This window comes from Passer domesticus, chromosome 9 (genome assembly GCF_036417665.1).
Source record: "Passer domesticus isolate bPasDom1 chromosome 9, bPasDom1.hap1, whole genome shotgun sequence".
Taxonomy (NCBI): Eukaryota; Metazoa; Chordata; class Aves; order Passeriformes; family Passeridae; genus Passer; species Passer domesticus.
In genome coordinates, this window is record NC_087482.1 from 40,747,913 (window position 1) to 40,767,061 (window position 19,149).

Sequence of the window (19,149 nt, forward strand, 5' to 3'; positions counted from 1 at the left end):
AATAGAGTGTTTGGAGGGGCTTCCTCAGCACAAAAGGAGATGCAACTTACAGCTCCTTCTCTTACTTAACAGGTATTTTTCATTAGTGAACTACAGTGTAAAATAATGAAACAAGACTAAGCAGATCATTTGACTCTGTCTCTCTTTTATCTGCAGCTGGTAAAGAGCTTAACAGCCATCCCTCCCAGTTCCTACTTGCACTCGGCCTCCTGGGGCACTGGTGATGCCTTTTTGGGACTACCTAAAAACAGAGGCCAGACAAAATTAAGGGAATAAAAGCAGTTATATTTATTGAAGGGCCTTCAGGTTCATTTAGGGCAGATGAAGCGCTCCCAGGGACCACACCCAAAATGGATGATGGGTCATGGGTATTCACACTTCTATCAGTTTGGTCCATTTGCGTATTGGGGGTTAATCTTCCAATTACAGCTTCAGGTAATGAAGTCATTTACCCCAAGTTTGCTGCCCCCCACAAGTGACTTTTGTTTCCATCTCTCAGGGCCTGAGGTGTCCTTGATTCCCAGGCCTAAAGAGGAATTGCTCTGTCTTACCAAAGTGGGAGAACAGCAGCTAACAGTCTATATGGAGTTCAGAGCTGTACACTAAAGAACCGCAGGATTACAAACACATGAAAACCACAAAACCTAGAAGGCATCTCACCCAGCACGGTGAGCGTGGCGTTGGCAAGCACGGAGCCCGCAGAGTTCTGGGCTGTGCAGCTGTAGACGCCCATGTCCTCGACCTTGACGTCGGTGATGAAGAAGACGTCGTCGTCGGGCATGACGTGCATGCGGCGCTCGCGGGCCGCGGGGAAGTCGGTGCCGCCGTCCTTCTGCCAGGCGATCTGCGGCGGCGGGTGGCCCTCGGCCGCGCACTCCAGCCGCGCCGTCGTCCCCGTCCGGCTCGTGATGTCGTGGGGGGTTTTGATGAATGATGGCAGCACTGAGGAAGGAAAAACAAAGGGCATGGGGAAACACTGTCTTCTGGGCAGTTCTTTGTTCTTCCCACAGAGGGATGAAGGTGACAGCTATGTGCTTCTGGCTAGATAGTTCTGAACAGCTGGGGAGTGTCCCCGTGTTTCTACAGAACACACCTGTCTGCAGAGCCCATGACACCCCCAACTCAGATCATTAGAGCTGGGATCAGAGCTAATTTTCTTCTGTGAAAACCTGGGGAAAAAAATCTGTTCTCTCTCCTACAGAGAACTTCCAACAGCTACACCCCTCTTTGCACCGGTTTGTATTTTTGTTTTCATTGGGCAAAGAATCTACCTGAGCACCCGAAGAGCAGCAGCTCAAGCTGCTAAGAACATGCATGCTGAAGTGCTTGGCTGGATGGCAGCCAACACAAAATGGTGTGTGCTCCTCACAGGGCATTTCCCAGCATCCACTGAGATACAAACAGCTGCTGTGCAGAGTTAAGAGCTCACCATCAGGAATGGACCCTCAGGAGCAAGGAATTGTGTGGCATTCACATTCTCTGGAAAAATCCCTTCATCCAGGATTTTTCTCCTGGGAAGCTGAGAAGCCTCAGAAAAAAGGGAAACAATTATTCTCTCATTTGCTTTTCCTGTGTTTTGCTCATCTGGAACGTGTCCGGAGATTGTTTACCAACAGGTGGTTGTTTCATTGGATTGTGGTGTGAATTGTTTTGACTCAATAGCCAATCAGTGCCAAGCTGTGTTGAGACTCTGGAGAGAGCCACGAGTTTTCATTATTATCTTTTTAGCCTTCTGTAAGTATCCTTTCTATATTCTTCAGTATAGTTTAGTATAGAATTCTTTAATATATTACAGTACCATAAAATACTAAATTAGCCTTCCGAGAACACGGATTCAGATTCATCATCCCTTCCTTCATCGGGGCACCCCGCACACACAACAGAATTGTACCACGTCCGAGCTCAGGCTGGGGAGAGGAAGAGGAAGCAGCTCCCACTCACCATTGACGGTGAGGCGGGCCTTGTTGGAGTAGGTGGAGCCGAAGTGGTTGGTGATGACGCACTGGTAGCGGCCCTCGTGCGCGAAGGTGACGTGCCGCAGGTGCAGGATGGTGGTGCACTCCATCACCTCCCCGTCCTTGGCCCGCACGTGCGCGAAGTTCTCGATCTCGGCGTTGTGCAGCATCTCGTTGTCCTTCTTCCAGGCAAACACCATGGGGGAGCTGCTGCTGCTGGCCGCCAGGCAGGTGAAGCGGATGTCCTTGCCAAGGACGGCCACCGTCGTCTCGGGCTGGATGATGATCTGTGGCTTGGGGAAATCGTCTGGGGGGAAACAGCAGCAACAGTCAGTGCTGGACTCTGAGGGGAGACTGGGGCAAGCCAAGAGGTGGAATGAGAAATAAGCAGTGCTCTGTAGAGCAGGTGTGCCACACACAGCTCCACTGAGTCGTTGGTTTATGTGGTATTGTGGTTCCTCTGGTCCCCTCATGGGGCTGAGATGGTCACTGAGTGACCTCAGACACCAACCAGCTCCTTCACCAACTGAATCTGAGAAAGATACTATGGTCTAAAGAATATATTCAGACAATATTCAGGTTGTCCTTCTTTGTACAATCCAAGCATGAAGAGCACAAGTGAACTTAAAACCTCACTTCCAGACCTGTATTGGCATGAAGTAGGAAGGGAGAGGGCACTTAAAGGGCTGCAAGTATCACCTCCAGGGAAAATTACCCACAAGAGGTTTTAGTGATGTGGGGATTGGTCTCTTCTCCCAGGCAACAGGACAAGAGGCAATGGCCTCAAGTTGTGCCAGGAGAGGTTTAGATTAGCTAATAGAAAACAATTCTTCCCCAAAAGGGCTGTCAGGCACCTGAACAGGCTGCCCAGGGAGCAGGGAGGTGGTGGAGTCACCAACCCTGGAGGTATTTACAAGATGTATCAATGTGGTTTAGTGGTGTGTTTGGCTGTAGGAAGTTAATGGTAAGTTAAAGTGAAAAGATCTTAGAGGTCTTTTCCAGCCTAAAGGACTCCACGATGCAGCCCAGGCTGTCAAAGCAGAAGCAGCTGTATTTGCCTGTCACCCGACCAGGGTGGAAAGCTTTGCACACTCTCCCTCTGCCCTGAAGACTGTTGGTTTTAGCAAGGTTCCAAGCAGATTCATTTATTAGGTTTCTACAAATGGTGTAATTTAATATTTGACTAAGGTTTAATTAAACAGCCAGGCCTCTGGAACCAGGACTACTAGTGCCTGAAGGACTTGGCAGGCACTGGGAAGCAAAGCTGCTTTTGCTTTGTGATGTTGCTGTGGGGATGGAGCTTTCAGGATCTCTTCTTCCAGATGAGCACAGCAAGGCTCCCTCCCAGCCTGCTCAGACAGAGGCCACCTAGGCAGAGGCTGTCACTGGGGGATCAGGAGGGACACTGGAACAAAGCTTCTGCTCCGTGTGCAGTGCAAGTCATGCATTCAGCTCAGTTAAATAGTGTTTGCAAAAGCTCATTTTTCCTTCAAACAGCCATGTGCAGCTCCACCCAGGATCCTCACTGGTTGGCTCCACTGCACAGGGCTTGGCTCCCAGACCAGACCTTTCTTTTCCCCAAAACCTGGATGCCTGAGCAGCACTGATTTGGCCTCTTCTGATGATTTAAATTTCTTTTTCATTGTGAGAAAGGCAGTAGATGTTTATGTGTGCTGGTATTAAGTAAAGCTGCTTTGAAACCATAGCTCAGGTACAGAGTCAACTGCAGTATTTGGGTGGGCCTTACTGGCCCCAAAGAAGCAGCTTTGATGGAGGGATTCTCCTCTGGGTTTTATTTTTAACTCTTTGCTGTCTCCAAGAGGGAGAAAGGATGGGTGAGGAACACAAATCCACAGAAAAACTCAGAACACTGCAGAAGGAAAAAAATTACAGCTGCAGTCTTGATACTATCAAACTGAGAGCACTGGGGAAGTGTCTGTGCAGCCCCATCTGGAAGTGGAACAGGCCTTAGTCCCTTTTGATTTAATACTCAGGGAGCCCTGTAAGGAATACTCTGGATGCAAGCAATGCACTGTGTGGTTTTAGTGGGAAATAAATTGTAGCCAATGACAAATTTTTTAAATGCAGGCTTGGGCTTCCTTTGATCCCACTGAATAACAAAACAAAACAGAAACCCTCTCATAATAACATGCTGGTACTCAAAGAAAATGTTTCCCAAGTGACTCCTACCCTTCACACAACCTCAAAACACGCAGGCAAGACTTACCACACACAAAACTCTCTGGCTGGATGGCAAAAATGCTCTTGCTTTTCAGTGACTCAGGATGGGCACAGGTGGCCACCACAAAGGACTGCAGCTCCTTCTCCACCAACCACTGGGGCAGCCACTTCAGCTGGCAGTCACAGAGGAAGCTGTCACTGTTAATGTGGCTGCAGGGAAACAAAACCAACACCAGCCTGCTGTGAGTCCTGCACGGAGGGAAGGCTGGGAAACTCTCAGCCCTTTCATGTTTAACACATTCCTCCTGCCCCCCCCAGCATGGGTGGAAGGAAGAAAAAGGACTGCAGGGATGTCCTGAGGCACTAAAGATGTTACAGGCGTGACACATTTAGACAGCATTTCATCTCCACCAGAGAAACCCCCTCCTGCACTGCAGTGACACTCTGCAGCTCCTGGTAATTATTAGCCAGCTCCCAGAGTGATCCCCAGGAACAGACAAGACACATCAATGAGCTCCTGCTCTGCCCCTGTGGTTTGAGCCTTTGGTGGGGACCAAATTCAGCATTTAGCTGCTGACCAGAGAGAGAGAGAGGACACCCAGCTCCCACTGAAAGGCCTCGAGCTCCCTCCATGGCAGAGCAGTAAGCAGAGAGACCCTGCTTGCCATAAGGTGACCCTGGAGTTGTGTTTACTGATTAGAAGCAGCAGTAGAGGAGAAATGACCCAAGATATTTGTGTAAACCCCACAGAAACAGTAACTAGTCTGGAAAACAAAACACATAAACATTTCTCAGCACCCTGAGTTCAAACCCCACCATTGTAGGATTCTGCAATTCTCTGATCCAACACTAGCTTAGCACCTTCTGTTAGGAAAAGAGGTGTGGACAAGGAGCAAAGAAAAGGGGAGCTTTGGGATTAATGTGGGCTCTTTTCAATATTCTGGGCCAAATTATGGCTCAGCAGAGCTCTAAGGCCAATGAAGAACTGTACATTTACACAAACAGGGCATTCATACTTTGGTCTGGTTTGCAAAACTCAGTCTGATCCTTGGAATTGAATGTAAGGATGCCTCAGAGACTGGGAAAGTGCCCCAGAGAGAGCTCCTGTTCTGCAATCCTACAAGCTATGTAAGAGCAGGGTACCAAGAGCACAGCAGAATCCCAACTCCAGCACTGCACTGTAAGATGTGAATCTCTTGCTAATTTTCTACCCAATACCTCAGGAAATCCTGAAGTTCAAAATGAGCAGAGAAGGGAAAAAGAAAGAAATTGACTGGAGAGGGAGGGAATATAGGGATTTGACTTTTCAAAGCTGTCCACTTTCCTGTTCTAGAAAGATGTGTAGCCTCTAACACATATGATGGCATAAAACCCTCCTGGCTACTTGGGACAGGTCAGGAGATCCTTCAGCACAATGCATTCTGCCTGTAAATGTCCTCTAGCTGAACTTCTCCATTTTACAAACATTCCTACACACAATATCTAGGATCTCACTATCTCTTCCTAATAGGATCAGTCTTTCATCTCAATTTAGTTTCAAGTGCCAGTGCAGAAGATAAAGTTTTTAATCACACAACAGACACACAGTGTTTATCTTCTTCACTGCCTGTCACTGGTATCAAGTGTCACTACCAGCAGTGACCATCTGATTCCCATTTCCAATGTCAGGAGCAAGAACCTGCACCTGCCCAAATACCAAATAAATGATTTTGTGTTCCACAGACACTGCACTACTCTGGGGCATAGCAACACTGACAGTGGATTAAATATTCATGGGGAAGAAGAGAAAAGGAAACCAGGCAAGACTGGAAACAGTGTCTGATAACAGCACAGAGCCCCAGCCTGGAGCACAAGCAGCAGCTCTGATAACACATCTGTATTTTTACACCAGAAGGCTGAATGACAAGTTCAAATGGTGCTTATCACTGCAGTATCAGTCCTGTGTGTGATCCCTAAACACAGGAGCAGCAAGGGAGCAGATGGGCCACGGGGAATGAAATCCATGGTGCAGGAGAGCTGCCTAACAGGAGCAGGGCTGCACTTCCTGAATGGAGATGAATGACTGCACAGGCACAAACCTGCTGGAAGAACCTGTTCCCATGATCTCATTTCACTCACTATTACATGCAACGACAGCTCCTCGTGTGTAAAAACCCCACAGAGGAGGATGCAGGGGTGGGGGACATGAACGAGTGGCAATGTGGGTAATGTGCTGCTGCTCAGGTGCAGGGCCAGGAGGAGCCCTCCTGCCCCAGGGGGGTGTGAGCAGGACAATCACTCACAGCTGCCGCAGGCTCCTCATCCTGGCAAAGGCGTCGGCTTGGATGGAGCGGATGGCGTTGGCCCCGAGGTTCCTGCAGGCACAACCACAGGCAGTGTCAGCCAAAGAGATGCCAGAGCCTCTCCACATTGATTTAAGCAATAGTTCAAGTAAAAGGTGATTTGGTAGCTCCTTGTTAAGGACATTTGGTAGCTCCTTGTTTGAGGAACATTTCTATGTGCACTTACAGCACATAGAAATGTTCCTCAAAACGCCTTTGTATTAACAAAGTGTTGCTGAACAATAGCCAGCTAACAAAAATTACATTTAACTGAATCACTAAGTCATTCCCTACCCCATCTTCTCACTGCATTTTCTCAGTCTGAGCTACCTCCATCATCCATAGCTCAGAAATTCCTCAGCCCCCTCGATAACCAAAGATAGTCAGGAATGTGGTACCCCAGGCTAGACCTTCAGCAAACATAAAAGAAAGCAAATACTTGCACTAAGCAGCATCTGAGGAATTATTTGAAAGTCACTTGTAGAGGATACTGTTTTTAAAAAATTCCAGTATCTCCAAAGGAAGGGGTTAAAGGCTTCCCTTACAACTATTGCTAATTTAAAAAATTGTTCTCTGAAAAAGCACAGTGCCAGATCTAGGGCTGGAGTTTACTAAGTGACCTGTAGGGCAGATGAGCACTGCCTAAAAAGAGGACAATCTCAGTAGAGAATTATGGGCACCTTTATTTGGGAATGTACTCCCAGTCAGGCAGCCCAAACCTTTCAGCGTGCTCTAGATGGCCATAACATTTCATACAATCAACAGCCAATAAAACATGTAGAGCACAGTCACATATACTTTAACTTGTCTTAATCCAAGAAAGGAGGTTATTCATGAATCACTGCTGGAGTCATCAGCCTTGGGACACAGAAAAAAAATACAGAGGCAGCCAAAATTCATTTATTGCAAATGGCTCTAAGGGGGTTGTGCTGAATGGGGATGTTCAGTGGGGATGCATCAAACCCAGTCATCTGTAACACGTGTCACTGCCAGAGCCTGGGTTTAGGAGGGAGCTGTGGCAAAGGAGAGAGTGCTATGCCTGCACCAGCCTCTTTTCATGGCTAACAGCCTGCAGAGCAGTAATGTGCAAGTCAAGGTGATACTCTCAAAAATTAAGAGCATGCAAATTTCCCATATGTTCTATAACTTTGTTCCTGGCACAAAAAAAGGCCAAAGTTGAGACGGATTTATAATGAGAAGGAAGCAGGTGGCCCCCACAAATGGACTGGCTTCTCAGTTTACAAAGACACTATTAAATTGCTAGCAGATTTCTCAAGCAGCTACTTTTGGCAGACCCCCCTTCCCAAACTCTGAGGCATGGTGGGTTACTCACAGGTGCTCCAGAGCCTCCAACCCTGAGAACGCTTTCTTGGCCACCGACTTGATCTTGTTTCCAAACAGAGTTCTGCAGTTTCCAAACATCCAGTGCCAGATAAACAGAAAGAAAATGGGGAGAGGGGAGCAAAAAAAAAAAAAGGAACACAATTAGTGTGGCTTTATCTGATACACACACTCAGTGTAAGTCCCAGGAAATCTGAACTGCACAGAGATTAAGAGGGCTGAAGCACACTCGCTTTCCTGCTCCTGAAATGAAATCCTTTTATCTGTATTTGAATTTAATAGTGATGACAGCGCAAAAGGGAATGTGCCATATCATGTAAAAAGGCAGGCTTGCTCCTGTGCTTGGGAACCAGCTTGCTGAGTAACAGAAGGTCCCCTCTGTTCTTCACAGGCTGGCTGTGGACAGGATTAAGTGCAGTGACAGTTTAACAAGACATTGGTTTCTCCCCACAAACTTTTAATTTCTGACTTCTTCCCAGACATGAAGGAGAGTGGTGATTTCTTTCCTGATGCTTGGCCTGAGCAGCTATCAGCACACAGGGCTGAGGGCTGCCCCAGGCTGCACATTCACCCAGCAGCTGACTGGAGGCACTGCTCATTCCTTCCTGTAAATGCAACAGCAAAGCAACACCATGCAACAGATCACAGGGATAATTTCAAGGAGCAAAAGGCAGACCAGGTAATGTGCAGAGCTGAGGAGTGGGTTTGCTTGCATCTGTGACCAGAGAACATTCCTCTGAATCAGCAGTGGCACGAGGGGGCTATCAGCAGAAAACAGCCAGCTGGAGAGATCCCAGACCAGCTGTCATCTCCAGAGCAACAGTTCTCCATAAATATTGACCAGTGCTGATGGCCAGGGGCACGGTTTGTGCCAAATGGATAGTTCCCTCACCTGTTTTAATAAAACATCAACCAGTGTCATTAATTAGGAACTGCTTTCTTCCCCAAGCTCCCTCTAAGGTTTATCCTCCAGGTGCATCTGTTATCACCACGTGGTGTTCAGGGCACCTCAGGTGAAAAAAGGGCACATCTGGTGCTGCATTTGATTTTGAGTTTTCATTCAAGAGCTGTCCTTCAGTATAGGGTGTGAAAGCCCTATCTGCACCCCAAAAAGACTCAAAACTATGATGGCCCCACTGCTTGCTTACTGGCCAGGGAAAGGAGTACAGGATGGAGCATGTGCAGCCATTCCATGAGCAAATACATTTCCAAGAACTTGTCAAGGCTTTCCACAAAGCACTTTTCAAATGGCAGGATAATTTGGTTATATACTGGCTGCAGGAAAGCCCAGTCTCAAATACCCTCAGCACCAAAGGATGTGTGCAATCATGTGTGCCAGCATTTGGTAAAAGGGATGTTGCATTAATGAAGGCTTTGAAAAATCCATTAGAATGATTAATACAGTAAATAATTTATTATATGTAAACTCTGGTCAAATTGATGCATCCATACACAATGATTTCTGCAGCCATATTCCTAATAAATGTGTTATAAGGACAAGGTAAGGATAAAATAAGGACTAAAGGAAATGACCTCAAGCTGTGCCAGGAGATGTTTAGATTAGATTTTAGGAAAATTTTTTTCAGAGAAAAGGTTGTAAGCATTGAACAGACTGCCCAGGGAAGTGACAGAGTCACCATCCTTAGAATTGTTCAAAAACATGTGGATGTGGCACTTCAGGACATGGTTTAATGATGAACATGGTGATGGTGCTAGGTTAATGGCTGGACTTGATGATCCTAAATACCTTTCCCAACCTTTATGATTCTAATGGAAATTAGATGGGCAACTGCTGCTGAAAAAATTATGCTGAGCTTGGGTTTGATAGCAGCAGATTTTTACTACTGTTCAGTAGATTTTGGTCTTTTAAAACTGGAGATACTGCTGATATCTGTTCAGTTATCTGTGCAGAGATAAGGAGTGCACCTGGGGAAGGGAATACACAGCCACAGCACTTGTGCAGGTGCACACAGCTCGATGCCTGGACATGAGAAATACCTAACACACTTAACAAGTCAGGCCTCAGCAAACTCATTACTCCTTGCAACTAATTTCAATTAAGTGCCTCTAGAAATCTGAGAGTTTGAAGCCAGAGACCCTCATCAAAGGGCTGTGAAGGCTGGAATGTGAAGGCAGCAGAAAACAGGCACAATTAGCCATCCCACTGCTGGCCTGAACCTCCTCCCGGGGCAGAGCCAAGCACAAGCTCTCCTGGAGACTGCACCAGGGTAATTACATGCCAAGCACACAATTCATTGCAGTGTTTTCTCCTCCAGCCAGTTTTGCACCTGCAGGAAGATCTCGCTGAGTGAGCCATCAAAAAGCTGGTTACATTTAGCAGCTTGAATAATTAGGAACCTCCTTGTTCCACAGTGATTCCACCGGTGCTGTTTATGCTTCAGTGCTTCTCAACTCCCTCTTTCTTCAAGCAACATTTTAATTTAGGCCTGTGCTCTCCATCCTGGAGAGCTTCATATATAATTCAGAGAAGGCTAAAGTGACTGGCCTCTCCATCTCTGTTTAACACCTTCATGTCAGCGAACAACCCTCTCCGTGCTAAATCCTTTCAGAGGCTAATCTGTGCCAGATCAAAGGGGAATGGCTTTTAAGGCAATCTCCACAGAGCTGAGGTGATTATTAATTCATTGGAAGGTCTCCTCTGAAGTGCCCATTTATTTTTTTATGCTAATGCATTTAAAGAGGCTGACGGTTTAAACACAGGCCCTAAATCACACAGTGAAATGTTTGCTGAAAGGGCTGATCTTTTATTTACAAAAAAATCCTGATACTTACTTCAGCCTTAGAAATCACCAGTTTGGGATTTATGTGCTGATAAGCTAAAACAGTTCTGAGGAGATCCCTTTAGAAGTGACCACTCACAAGTATTCTCAAAATGCCTCAAAAGAAACAAAAATAAAATAATTTCATGTTCTGAGTGTTTTTTAGCCTTACATTCTGGCTGACAGTGAAAAATATCAGCAAGTTGTCTGTCTCACAGCAGCTCACTCTGTTAAGTAATCAAACTACTCCTCTCTGCCCCAAACCAACCTGATCCACACGCTCTTCCAGGCTAAGAAATGTGCTGCAATCCCTGCACAAACCTTCCCTGCACCCATCCCTCAGCCAGCCTCAGAGCTGGCCCGAGTCCATGTGCAATGACAGGCATCAGTCAGCAAAGGAAAGAAAGACATAAACCAAACTCCCTCAGGCTTGCACAAGCCCTTAGTGCATCCTTGGCTACTGGCAGCCCAAGCCAGGCACCTTTTGGAGGTGTTCCCTGTGCTGGGTGACAAACACCACATCAGGCCACAGCATTTCACAGGGGAGAGCAATAGCTGCTCTGCCCAGAGCTCCCAGCACATGGGCTGCCCCTGCTCCCCTCCTTCCTCCTCCTGCTCCTTGCTGTTCCTCCTGGCCTCTGCCTGACCCCCACAGCTCATCAGGGCTCACTGCTCCTGCTTCCCAAGTCAATCCTTCTGCTGAACTCTTTCCTTCCATGCTGTCTCCTCTGGATTTTTCCCCACTCTCCTGTTATCTGTGCCCAGCATTTTTAACATATCCTGATCATTTGGGACCACTGGTTTTGCTGCCATGCCTGTGGCCCTGTTGGCACCACCAGGACAGCTCTGTCTGCTCCTTTTCACCACCTTCTGTACCCTGTCAAAGCAGCACTACACACCTATAATCCTCACAGCCTGCAAATCCCACTGGACAGAGTCTCAGTTCCTCTCATCCTTCCAGCTGCTCACATGGTCTCACTGGTTTCTTCAGACAAACCAAACACTTCACTCAGGCAGCCAAGGACTCTTCTACCCACCACATCTGCTCCTCTGCTTTTTTTTCTGGCAGTCATGGGAAGATTCCCTGACTCTGCATGCACAGCAATTCTTACTGACTTTCCTCTCACCCCCACACTGCTTCTGCTTCCCTGCCTGGCTCCCCCTGTCCTTAAATCCTCCTCTGCCTTCTGCCCCACTTTACTGGCAGCTGCAACTTGGTCCCCTCTGTGTGGACCCAGTGACTCCCCTCAGCAACAACCAAATGCCATCTCTGTCTGTGATTTCAGTTTGTCTCCTCTAAGCACTGCATCCCCACAATCCCTGCCATGGCTCATCCTGCTCCCTGAGGAGTCTCTGATGAGAGTGTGACAATATCCCTCCTCCTGCCAGGATTCATTGCAGCCATCTGCTCTCCATCGAGGTGCTTTTACTGCACCTCTGGCTGTGCCATCCCAGCAGCACAGACAGCTGCACGGGGGGCACTGAGAACTTCAACAAAGGCAAGAGGTAATGATTAGAGACTCTTGATTTGTCACAAGCCATCAGAGGCTCCTCTGACAGGGCTGATTTATAGCACCCGTTTCAAATGGAATGGGGATTGCACAGAGCAATGTGAAACCCTGGCGAAGGCCAAGCCAGCCATAAACATTTGCAAGGCGCATGCTTGCCTTGGGATTCTTTTTATCTCTTCAAGAGCCTGTGCCCCATGGTGCCTTTTATTGTCACTGCACATGGAACTGAGCCCAAAAGATCACTCTCAGAAAGAGTATCCCACAGAAACAAGTCCTGTTTCAATCCTCTGCTGGAACAGGAAGTGGGGTGATTTTTCTCTTCTGTTTATTGTTATTTGCTGCATCAATCAGTGCCTCACTGGAGATTGCAAGGGGTCGTTTTTGGTCACTTGTTTGCTTTTAGAAGTGAGGAATGGTTGAATTTTATACATGAAAACAGCTAAAGTTTCTGTCTGTGTCTGAACTGCAGTATGTGGCAGCGTCTGTTCACCATTTAGAAAGGAAATAATTGCCCCATACCTGCTTAAAAACATCAGTGCTTGAAAACCACATTTGCACTCCTGCAGTGAGCCTGCAAAACTACTACAGCTCAGAACTTCTGTTGATTTTTGTCTTGTTCCAAGGTGAGAGAGGCTGCATAAAAAGGGACAGACCCAAGCCCACACAGGCACACAACAAATCTGGCTTGCAGAATTCAAGCCCAGGGATACTCACAGCTTGCTCAGGTTTTCCAGGCCTGTAAAGGCTCCATTGGTATCTTCTATTGTGCCTGAGATGTCGTTGTGGTCCAGTTCCCTGGGGAGAGGACAAGAGAGAGCTCAGAATCAGCACCTTAGTCCCAAGTCACTGTTACAAACATTTGGGGGAGGCTGGAGAGTGCCACATGAGAGCTGCCCATTTTCTCCTGACAGCTACCAGAAAATGCAGAGTCCTGCAGCAAAGCAGCACCAATCACTTCTCCTGCCCTCACATATGGTGCATTCCAGAGTTCTGGCCTGTTCCTAGCTGAAACCCTCTGAGAGAGCAACTTTTTACCAAGTAGGTTTCTGTCCTTTTCTAGTTCTGCACATCCAAACAGGAGGAAAATGAAAATAAAGCGCCAAAATTAAACTGAAAGAAACAGCTGTCCTTAAATGCTACTACCATGAAATAAGATCACTTTGGGTATTCCAGTGTATATGTGTATTTGTCTATAGCTCAATCTTAGGAAGATGATTTGGTGTATTTTCTACAAAGCTGCATTTTTTCTGCCAATGAACTTGAAAACTCAACAAAGGAAAGTGCCAGCATCACTACACCAGCCTAACTCAGTATAACCATTTGAAAAAAAAAACAAGAGAATTCCTTTTTCAGAGTTAGCTTCTTTTGGCTTTCAAATTGACCATCAATTACAAGAGTCAAAGAGGTCTGAAGAAAAACAAGCACACAGAACAAACACAGAGATCCACAAAAGCTGTTTAAACAGACTGTTTAAAAATCCTTCCCTCCCAGCTTTTAAATCCAGCTAGCAATGAATACCCAGCAACACAGACAGAAATTCATCATTTCCAATGTTAAGTAAAAAGAAAGAAAAACTAAATAGGCTTTGTTGGTTTTGTTACATCACTCTGATTTAAAACCTGGCAAAACACAGCACCAAAGCAAACTTCAGCATCCAGATAACCCCTGAGCCCTCAGGTACTCCTTTCACACCTTTTGAAGATGATTATCAGAACATTTCCAGATAAAAAAATATTAAGACCAAATAAAGAAAAACCAAGTCTCCCTGCATTTTGCAACACTCCAGACAGGCAACACAGTGTGGCTTCTGGGCAGCACAAATACACAGTAACTCACAGGAAGGGAAAACAAATGTAAAAGAAAGCCCCAGTTTCAATATGGGAATGTTTTCCCTCAGCTGGCTCAGTCTTTGCTCCTTTCTCTGCTTTAGGGTGAACTAAAGATGTGAAGGGAGATGGCCAAAACTCCTGTTTCTCAGCTGGCTTAAGCCTGAGACCTGACTCTCATGTCCCTGGAGAGCCCTGGGTTAGCCAGCATCACTGTGGGTGTCGGGGTGACCTGGGGGCTGCTCTGTGCTAAAGGCATGGATAAAACCTCAACATCCCCGTGGGGAGTGGGCACACATAATGCTGTGGGGGCCAAGGGATGAGTCCAGCAGAATGCTTTGATGTGCTGGCATTTCCAGCACCATCCTAGTGGGACAGGAGCAAATCCATCCTCCTGGAGTTCAGTTTCTACATTTTCCCTAGGCTTGCCAAGCCAATGTCCCTTGTTCTGTTTGTTTTTTAAGGGAAAATCCCTTCTCAGACATTTCTCCTCTTCAGTTTCACCACGGGCTACTGGTCTTTGGAGCAGCAAACCCTTTCCCATGGCAGAGACAGACAAGTGGGAACAGCCTGTAGGAGCTCTGACACACACTTTTATTAATTGACTGCCACACATTGTGTTTTCTTGAAAAAGGGAAAGAAAACGGTATTGGCTTGTTCATCCAGTGGCAACTCAAAGGTTTAGTGTTAGAAAGGAGGAATAAAAAACCTTTTTAACAAATGAGTGAAAATAGAGAGAGGGAGAAAAAAAGAGTGGGCCATTTTGGCCCAACTCTCTTTGTATCCCAACTCCTCTCCCAGCCCCTGTTGCCAATTTCCTATTCTTTCTGGCTGGCTGAGCTTGAATGCTCGCAGCCTTGTTAATCATTGTGCTCAGAGGTCTCCGGGCCTGACCTCTATTTGAATAGCTCCACATTTCAGCAGTTTCACACCCACCAAAGGCTCCCCAACAATAGCCCATAATTAAAGCATGCTCAGCTCTTTTTCACCAGGTGCAGGACCCAATAGGCCTTTCTCTTTATTAAATTAGAGCTCGCTCACACACTCCCCTCTCCACCTCCCCCCCTCTGCCCTGGACATAAAAGAGGCTCCACATTCACTGCAGAGCAAAGAGAAGGACCAGCTTCCCTTCCCTTCCATTTTTCTTTGGAAACCTTTAGTTCCGGTCTTGACAGCTGCCTCAGAGAGGTCCCTTTCTCAATGCCCACTGGCTGAAAGGCTTTGGCTTAAGTTTAAAAAAAGCAAACAAAACCCAAACTCACTTTCCAGTCACTTCCTTCACTATGAACTTCAGTGAAGAAAAGAGTAAGATGCAAAAAGTACTGTAAAGAGGGGAGATTTTTCTGTTCCCATTTCCTTTTAATGACTCAGGCCACAATGGGCTTCTGAAGAGGAATAAAAGTATCAAAGTGTGTTTTTTGCTTTTGAAGGAAGAATTAAACCAGTTTGCTGAACCCAAGCAGCCTGGGAACGTGTCTGGTGCTGTCACAAGGACTGTGAGAACTCTGTGGTGTGCCAGATGAAGGTGCTGAGCCTGCAGCTCCCAGGAGGAGAGCAGCCAGCAGCCCTGCAGGTTCCAGTAGGGACACAGAGGCAACACAGCTGCAGGAATGGAACTGGATCCCTATGTTCTGAGGTTCATAAGACAAGCCCAGACGTACTTCAGTCTCAGCTCTCAGTGTGTAATGGTACAGTGCTATAACTGTGTCACAGTCATATTTTCTGAAAGATCTCTTTGCCCAGGATTCTTCTCCTGGAAAGCTGAGAAGCCTCAGAGAAAAAGGAAAACAATAATTATCTGATTGGCTTCTCCTGTGTTTTGCTGCTTTAGAATGTGTTTACACATTATTTACCAACAGGTGGTTGTTTCATTGGTTTCTGCTGTGAATTGTTTTGACTCAATGGCCAATTACAGCCAAGCTGTGTCGGACTCTGAGGAGTCACAAGTTTTCATTAGTATCTTTTTAACCTTCTGTCTGTATCCTTTCTCTATTCTTTAGTATAGTTTAGTAGAGTATTCTTTAATAGAATATAGATCATAAAATAATAAATTAGCCTTCTAAGAACATAGAGTCAAATTCATCATTCCTTCCTTCCCTTGTCAGGGGTCCCACAAATACAACACAACTGCATCCCACAGGAGGTCACACTGATCTGTCTAATGGGCTCTACTGCTCCTCAAACCTTACAGGCTGGTATTTGGACTAGGCAAGATCACTTCCAGTATCACATTTCCAGGTATTATATTGTGTCAGTGGCTTTAAAATAAAAGTCTGTGTAAATGGACACAGCCAGGACTGGATGGATAATTTCTGCAATTCAGTACTAGGGCACACAAAATTTTGCTCTTGGCAACTTTTTGTTTTTTCAGGGTTTCCCGTGAAAATCAGAGCACAGAATGTTTCCTGGGCCCAAATGCATTAAAGACTTCTGCTTATTTGCATGGTACCTGCAAAAGCTTCTTATTTCTGTGACTGGACTGAAGGCTGGGTGAAGTTTCATGTGTTGTTACACTTCTGGTACAGTCAGATGCCAAGCCCAACCTCTAAATTCTTTGTGGTCCAATTGTTTTTTTTTTCTTAACACCATCTTATGATAATAATTTTATCTTTAATCATAATTTTATCTTTAATCATAATTTTATATTTAATATTCAGTTAAATAAAAATGAACATAGAAGTGTTCAATAGCACATTTAAGAGGATATTCAAATTTCCAGTGTTGTCAGTGGAAGGAATCATTCCTTCCTCCTTCTGAGTGCAGAATGACCCAAAAGAAACTAAGCTTTTCTAAGAATTTCAATTAAAGTCCACATGATAGCAAGAGAAATGCTGCTATTAGCTGCAGGAATGAGACCTCAAGGATTTTTGGTCAGCTGAGGTGGCCTCAGGAACCTGAAACTGCCAGACATGGGCACCCAAAGCACCTTCAAAGCAGAACCACAAACAGTGGGGGGAACATGGGTGTGGTCTGACAAAAGCTGAGAGCAACTTACAGGACACGGAGGTTTTTGAGTCCCCTGAAAGCCCCTTCTGCAATGTGGTTGATGGAATTGTGGCTCAGCCTTAGCACGTGCAGTCCCCCAAGGTCTGCCAGGCTTCCCTCGTCCAGCCTGGTCAGGTTGTTGTAGGAGAGTATCCTGAGGGAAAAAATGCAACAAACAGCTCTGGTCAATCCATCTGGCATTCTCCAAACTCCTCTGTGCCAAGCAGTGCCTGCCTCCCACAGCCAACCTGACACGAGGTGATGTGCTGGTGGATGAGGAAATAAGATTGATTGGAGTATTGCCCCAAGACACCCATGGGTGACACTAGGGAGCAGCAGGCAGCTGGCTCCCAGCTATGGGACAATTTTCTGTACAGGCTACAGAGAAAGGCTGCCCCAGGAGTGGCTGAGAGCACCAGCCCAGCACACACACACACTGTCAGCTCCAGCAGGGAGAGCTCCTCCTGCTCCCAAGCAGCTGGGCGAGGGTCTGGCAGCACCAGCCCTGTGTCCCCACAGGCACAGGCAAGGCTCAGGTGGCTGTGCTCAATCCCCACTCCCTCTGAGCTCACAGGGAACAGCAGGCCCTGCTCCCCACGCCCTGCGAGGTGCAGAGTGATGTCACACTGATGGATTCTGGAGCTCACACAGGCTCTTGGCAGGGTGCACACTGCTGTGCTCAGGAGGTGCCTTATCATTCTGCACTTGTGCACAGCCAGCCCCAGGCTCTGGGTGTGGGTGCCTCAGCTCCACCCCAGTCCAGAGCCAAAAGCATTTCACCACAAGGCAATTGAATGCTTCCTTTCACCCACAGAAAGGAGGTGCCTGTTGTAAACCAGCCACCTTTCCTTCCTCCCACTCCCCTTTGTCAAGGAGCACAGTTTGCCTTAAATCCTCTCCACTTACAAGGGACTGTTGGAGGGTTGTTTTTTTTCCTAGTTTTCCATCTGTCTCTTCCCCTTGCCTGCATTATCTCTGGTCTGGGAGATTTTTTATTAAGCACTGCTCCTGTTGCAGTTGGAAGCTGGCAGGAAGGCAGCTGCTTTTCTCTCCCAGCAAGGTGCAGATGAGGTTTTGGAGATGTGACACTGAGGGCAAGCCTTGGGAAGCTACTGCAGCCACCTCACACACTGTGCAGCCACCTCCTAGCCAGAATAAAGCCCTGCTGTGGAAGGACAGCCTGGATTCTCAAATGAGAGAACTCTCAGAGTAGCAGTAGGCACCAGATTTTCAAAACCTCCTTCTTAGTGACCTGGGAGTGCAACTCACTTCAAAAGATCTGAGGGTTTGGGCTGCTCAGCTTTTGAAAAAGTGAAACAGCTTTGAACAAGCACTGAAATTCTTCACTGTACAGACAAGAAAAAAAATTCACTGAGTTCCAAACCTCCAAATTCCTCTTCTAGTACTGCCTGTTAATGAGTCTGCTTAAAAATGTGTCTAGGGCTTGCATGAAATTCATTGCAAAGCCAAAACCTAAGTCCAAACAGACACATACTCCAAAGCACTGAGAGTGTCATTTACTTGGCAAAGGGGCTGTCTATCTTTTAGCTGTGTGAGTGGGCAGAGGGCAAGCTCTGGAAAAAATTCAGCAAAGATTAATGAGTTTGAAGGTATGGGACAACATACTTTCATTCCTAAAGAAGCTATAGTGTTAGTTATGAAGAACTGGCATCTGGTCAAAATTATGTCCTCACCTGCTATTAAAGAATTTGGCTTTTAAAAAAAAAAAGTTCAAAAGTAATCCTAAACCTGGCTGAGAAAATAAATAGTTCCTTTTGATTCCACACATAAGAGTTCCTGCCACAACTGGTGAAGGCATGTTCCCTCTGCTTGTTTGTCACTCCAAGATGGACAGACAGCAGCAGGACGTGGGGACTCTCAGTGGTGTCACACATGGAAGGTTTCAGGGGCTACTGCACCTGGCAGGGGCCTCTTCAGCATGCCAGGGCTCTGCTTCCTGCCACAGCACAGGCCAATTTGCAAAATCAGGTTTCCCCCCTCAGCTCAGCAGTGTGGGTTATCTGGCTGAGAGAAGCCAGAAGATCTCTGCTGCTTCCCTGACCTGGGGATAAATCACTGGCATGAATAAATGGCAGTGTTTGTCTACACAGCCCTTCCAGCCTGGCCAGAGGTAGGAGATTTTGAGCACCATGCCAAAATTGGTGCAGAAAGGGGTTAACCAGAACCCTGTTGTGCAACTGGAGCTGCTGCTGCCAGCCTGTTCTGGACCAGGCACATCTAACACACCT

The 19,149-nt window shown here is 46.7% G+C and overlaps 1 protein-coding gene across 1 annotated transcript in view; it reads right to left on the reverse strand.

Moving 5' to 3' along the window:
- The window catches only part of LRIG1 (leucine rich repeats and immunoglobulin like domains 1), a 91,276-nt gene that overhangs the window by 7,811 nt on the left and 64,316 nt on the right, over window positions 1-19,149 (reverse strand). Inside the window, exons 8-14 of the mRNA XM_064432973.1 lie at window positions 16,911-17,054; window positions 12,804-12,884; window positions 7,791-7,862; window positions 6,419-6,490; window positions 4,183-4,346; window positions 1,942-2,262; window positions 661-942 (exon numbers count right to left, since the gene is read on the reverse strand). Coding sequence (XP_064289043.1) covers window positions 661-942; window positions 1,942-2,262; window positions 4,183-4,346; window positions 6,419-6,490; window positions 7,791-7,862; window positions 12,804-12,884; window positions 16,911-17,054 — 1,136 coding nt within the window. The remainder of the gene's footprint in view (window positions 1-660; window positions 943-1,941; window positions 2,263-4,182; window positions 4,347-6,418; window positions 6,491-7,790; window positions 7,863-12,803; window positions 12,885-16,910; window positions 17,055-19,149) is intronic.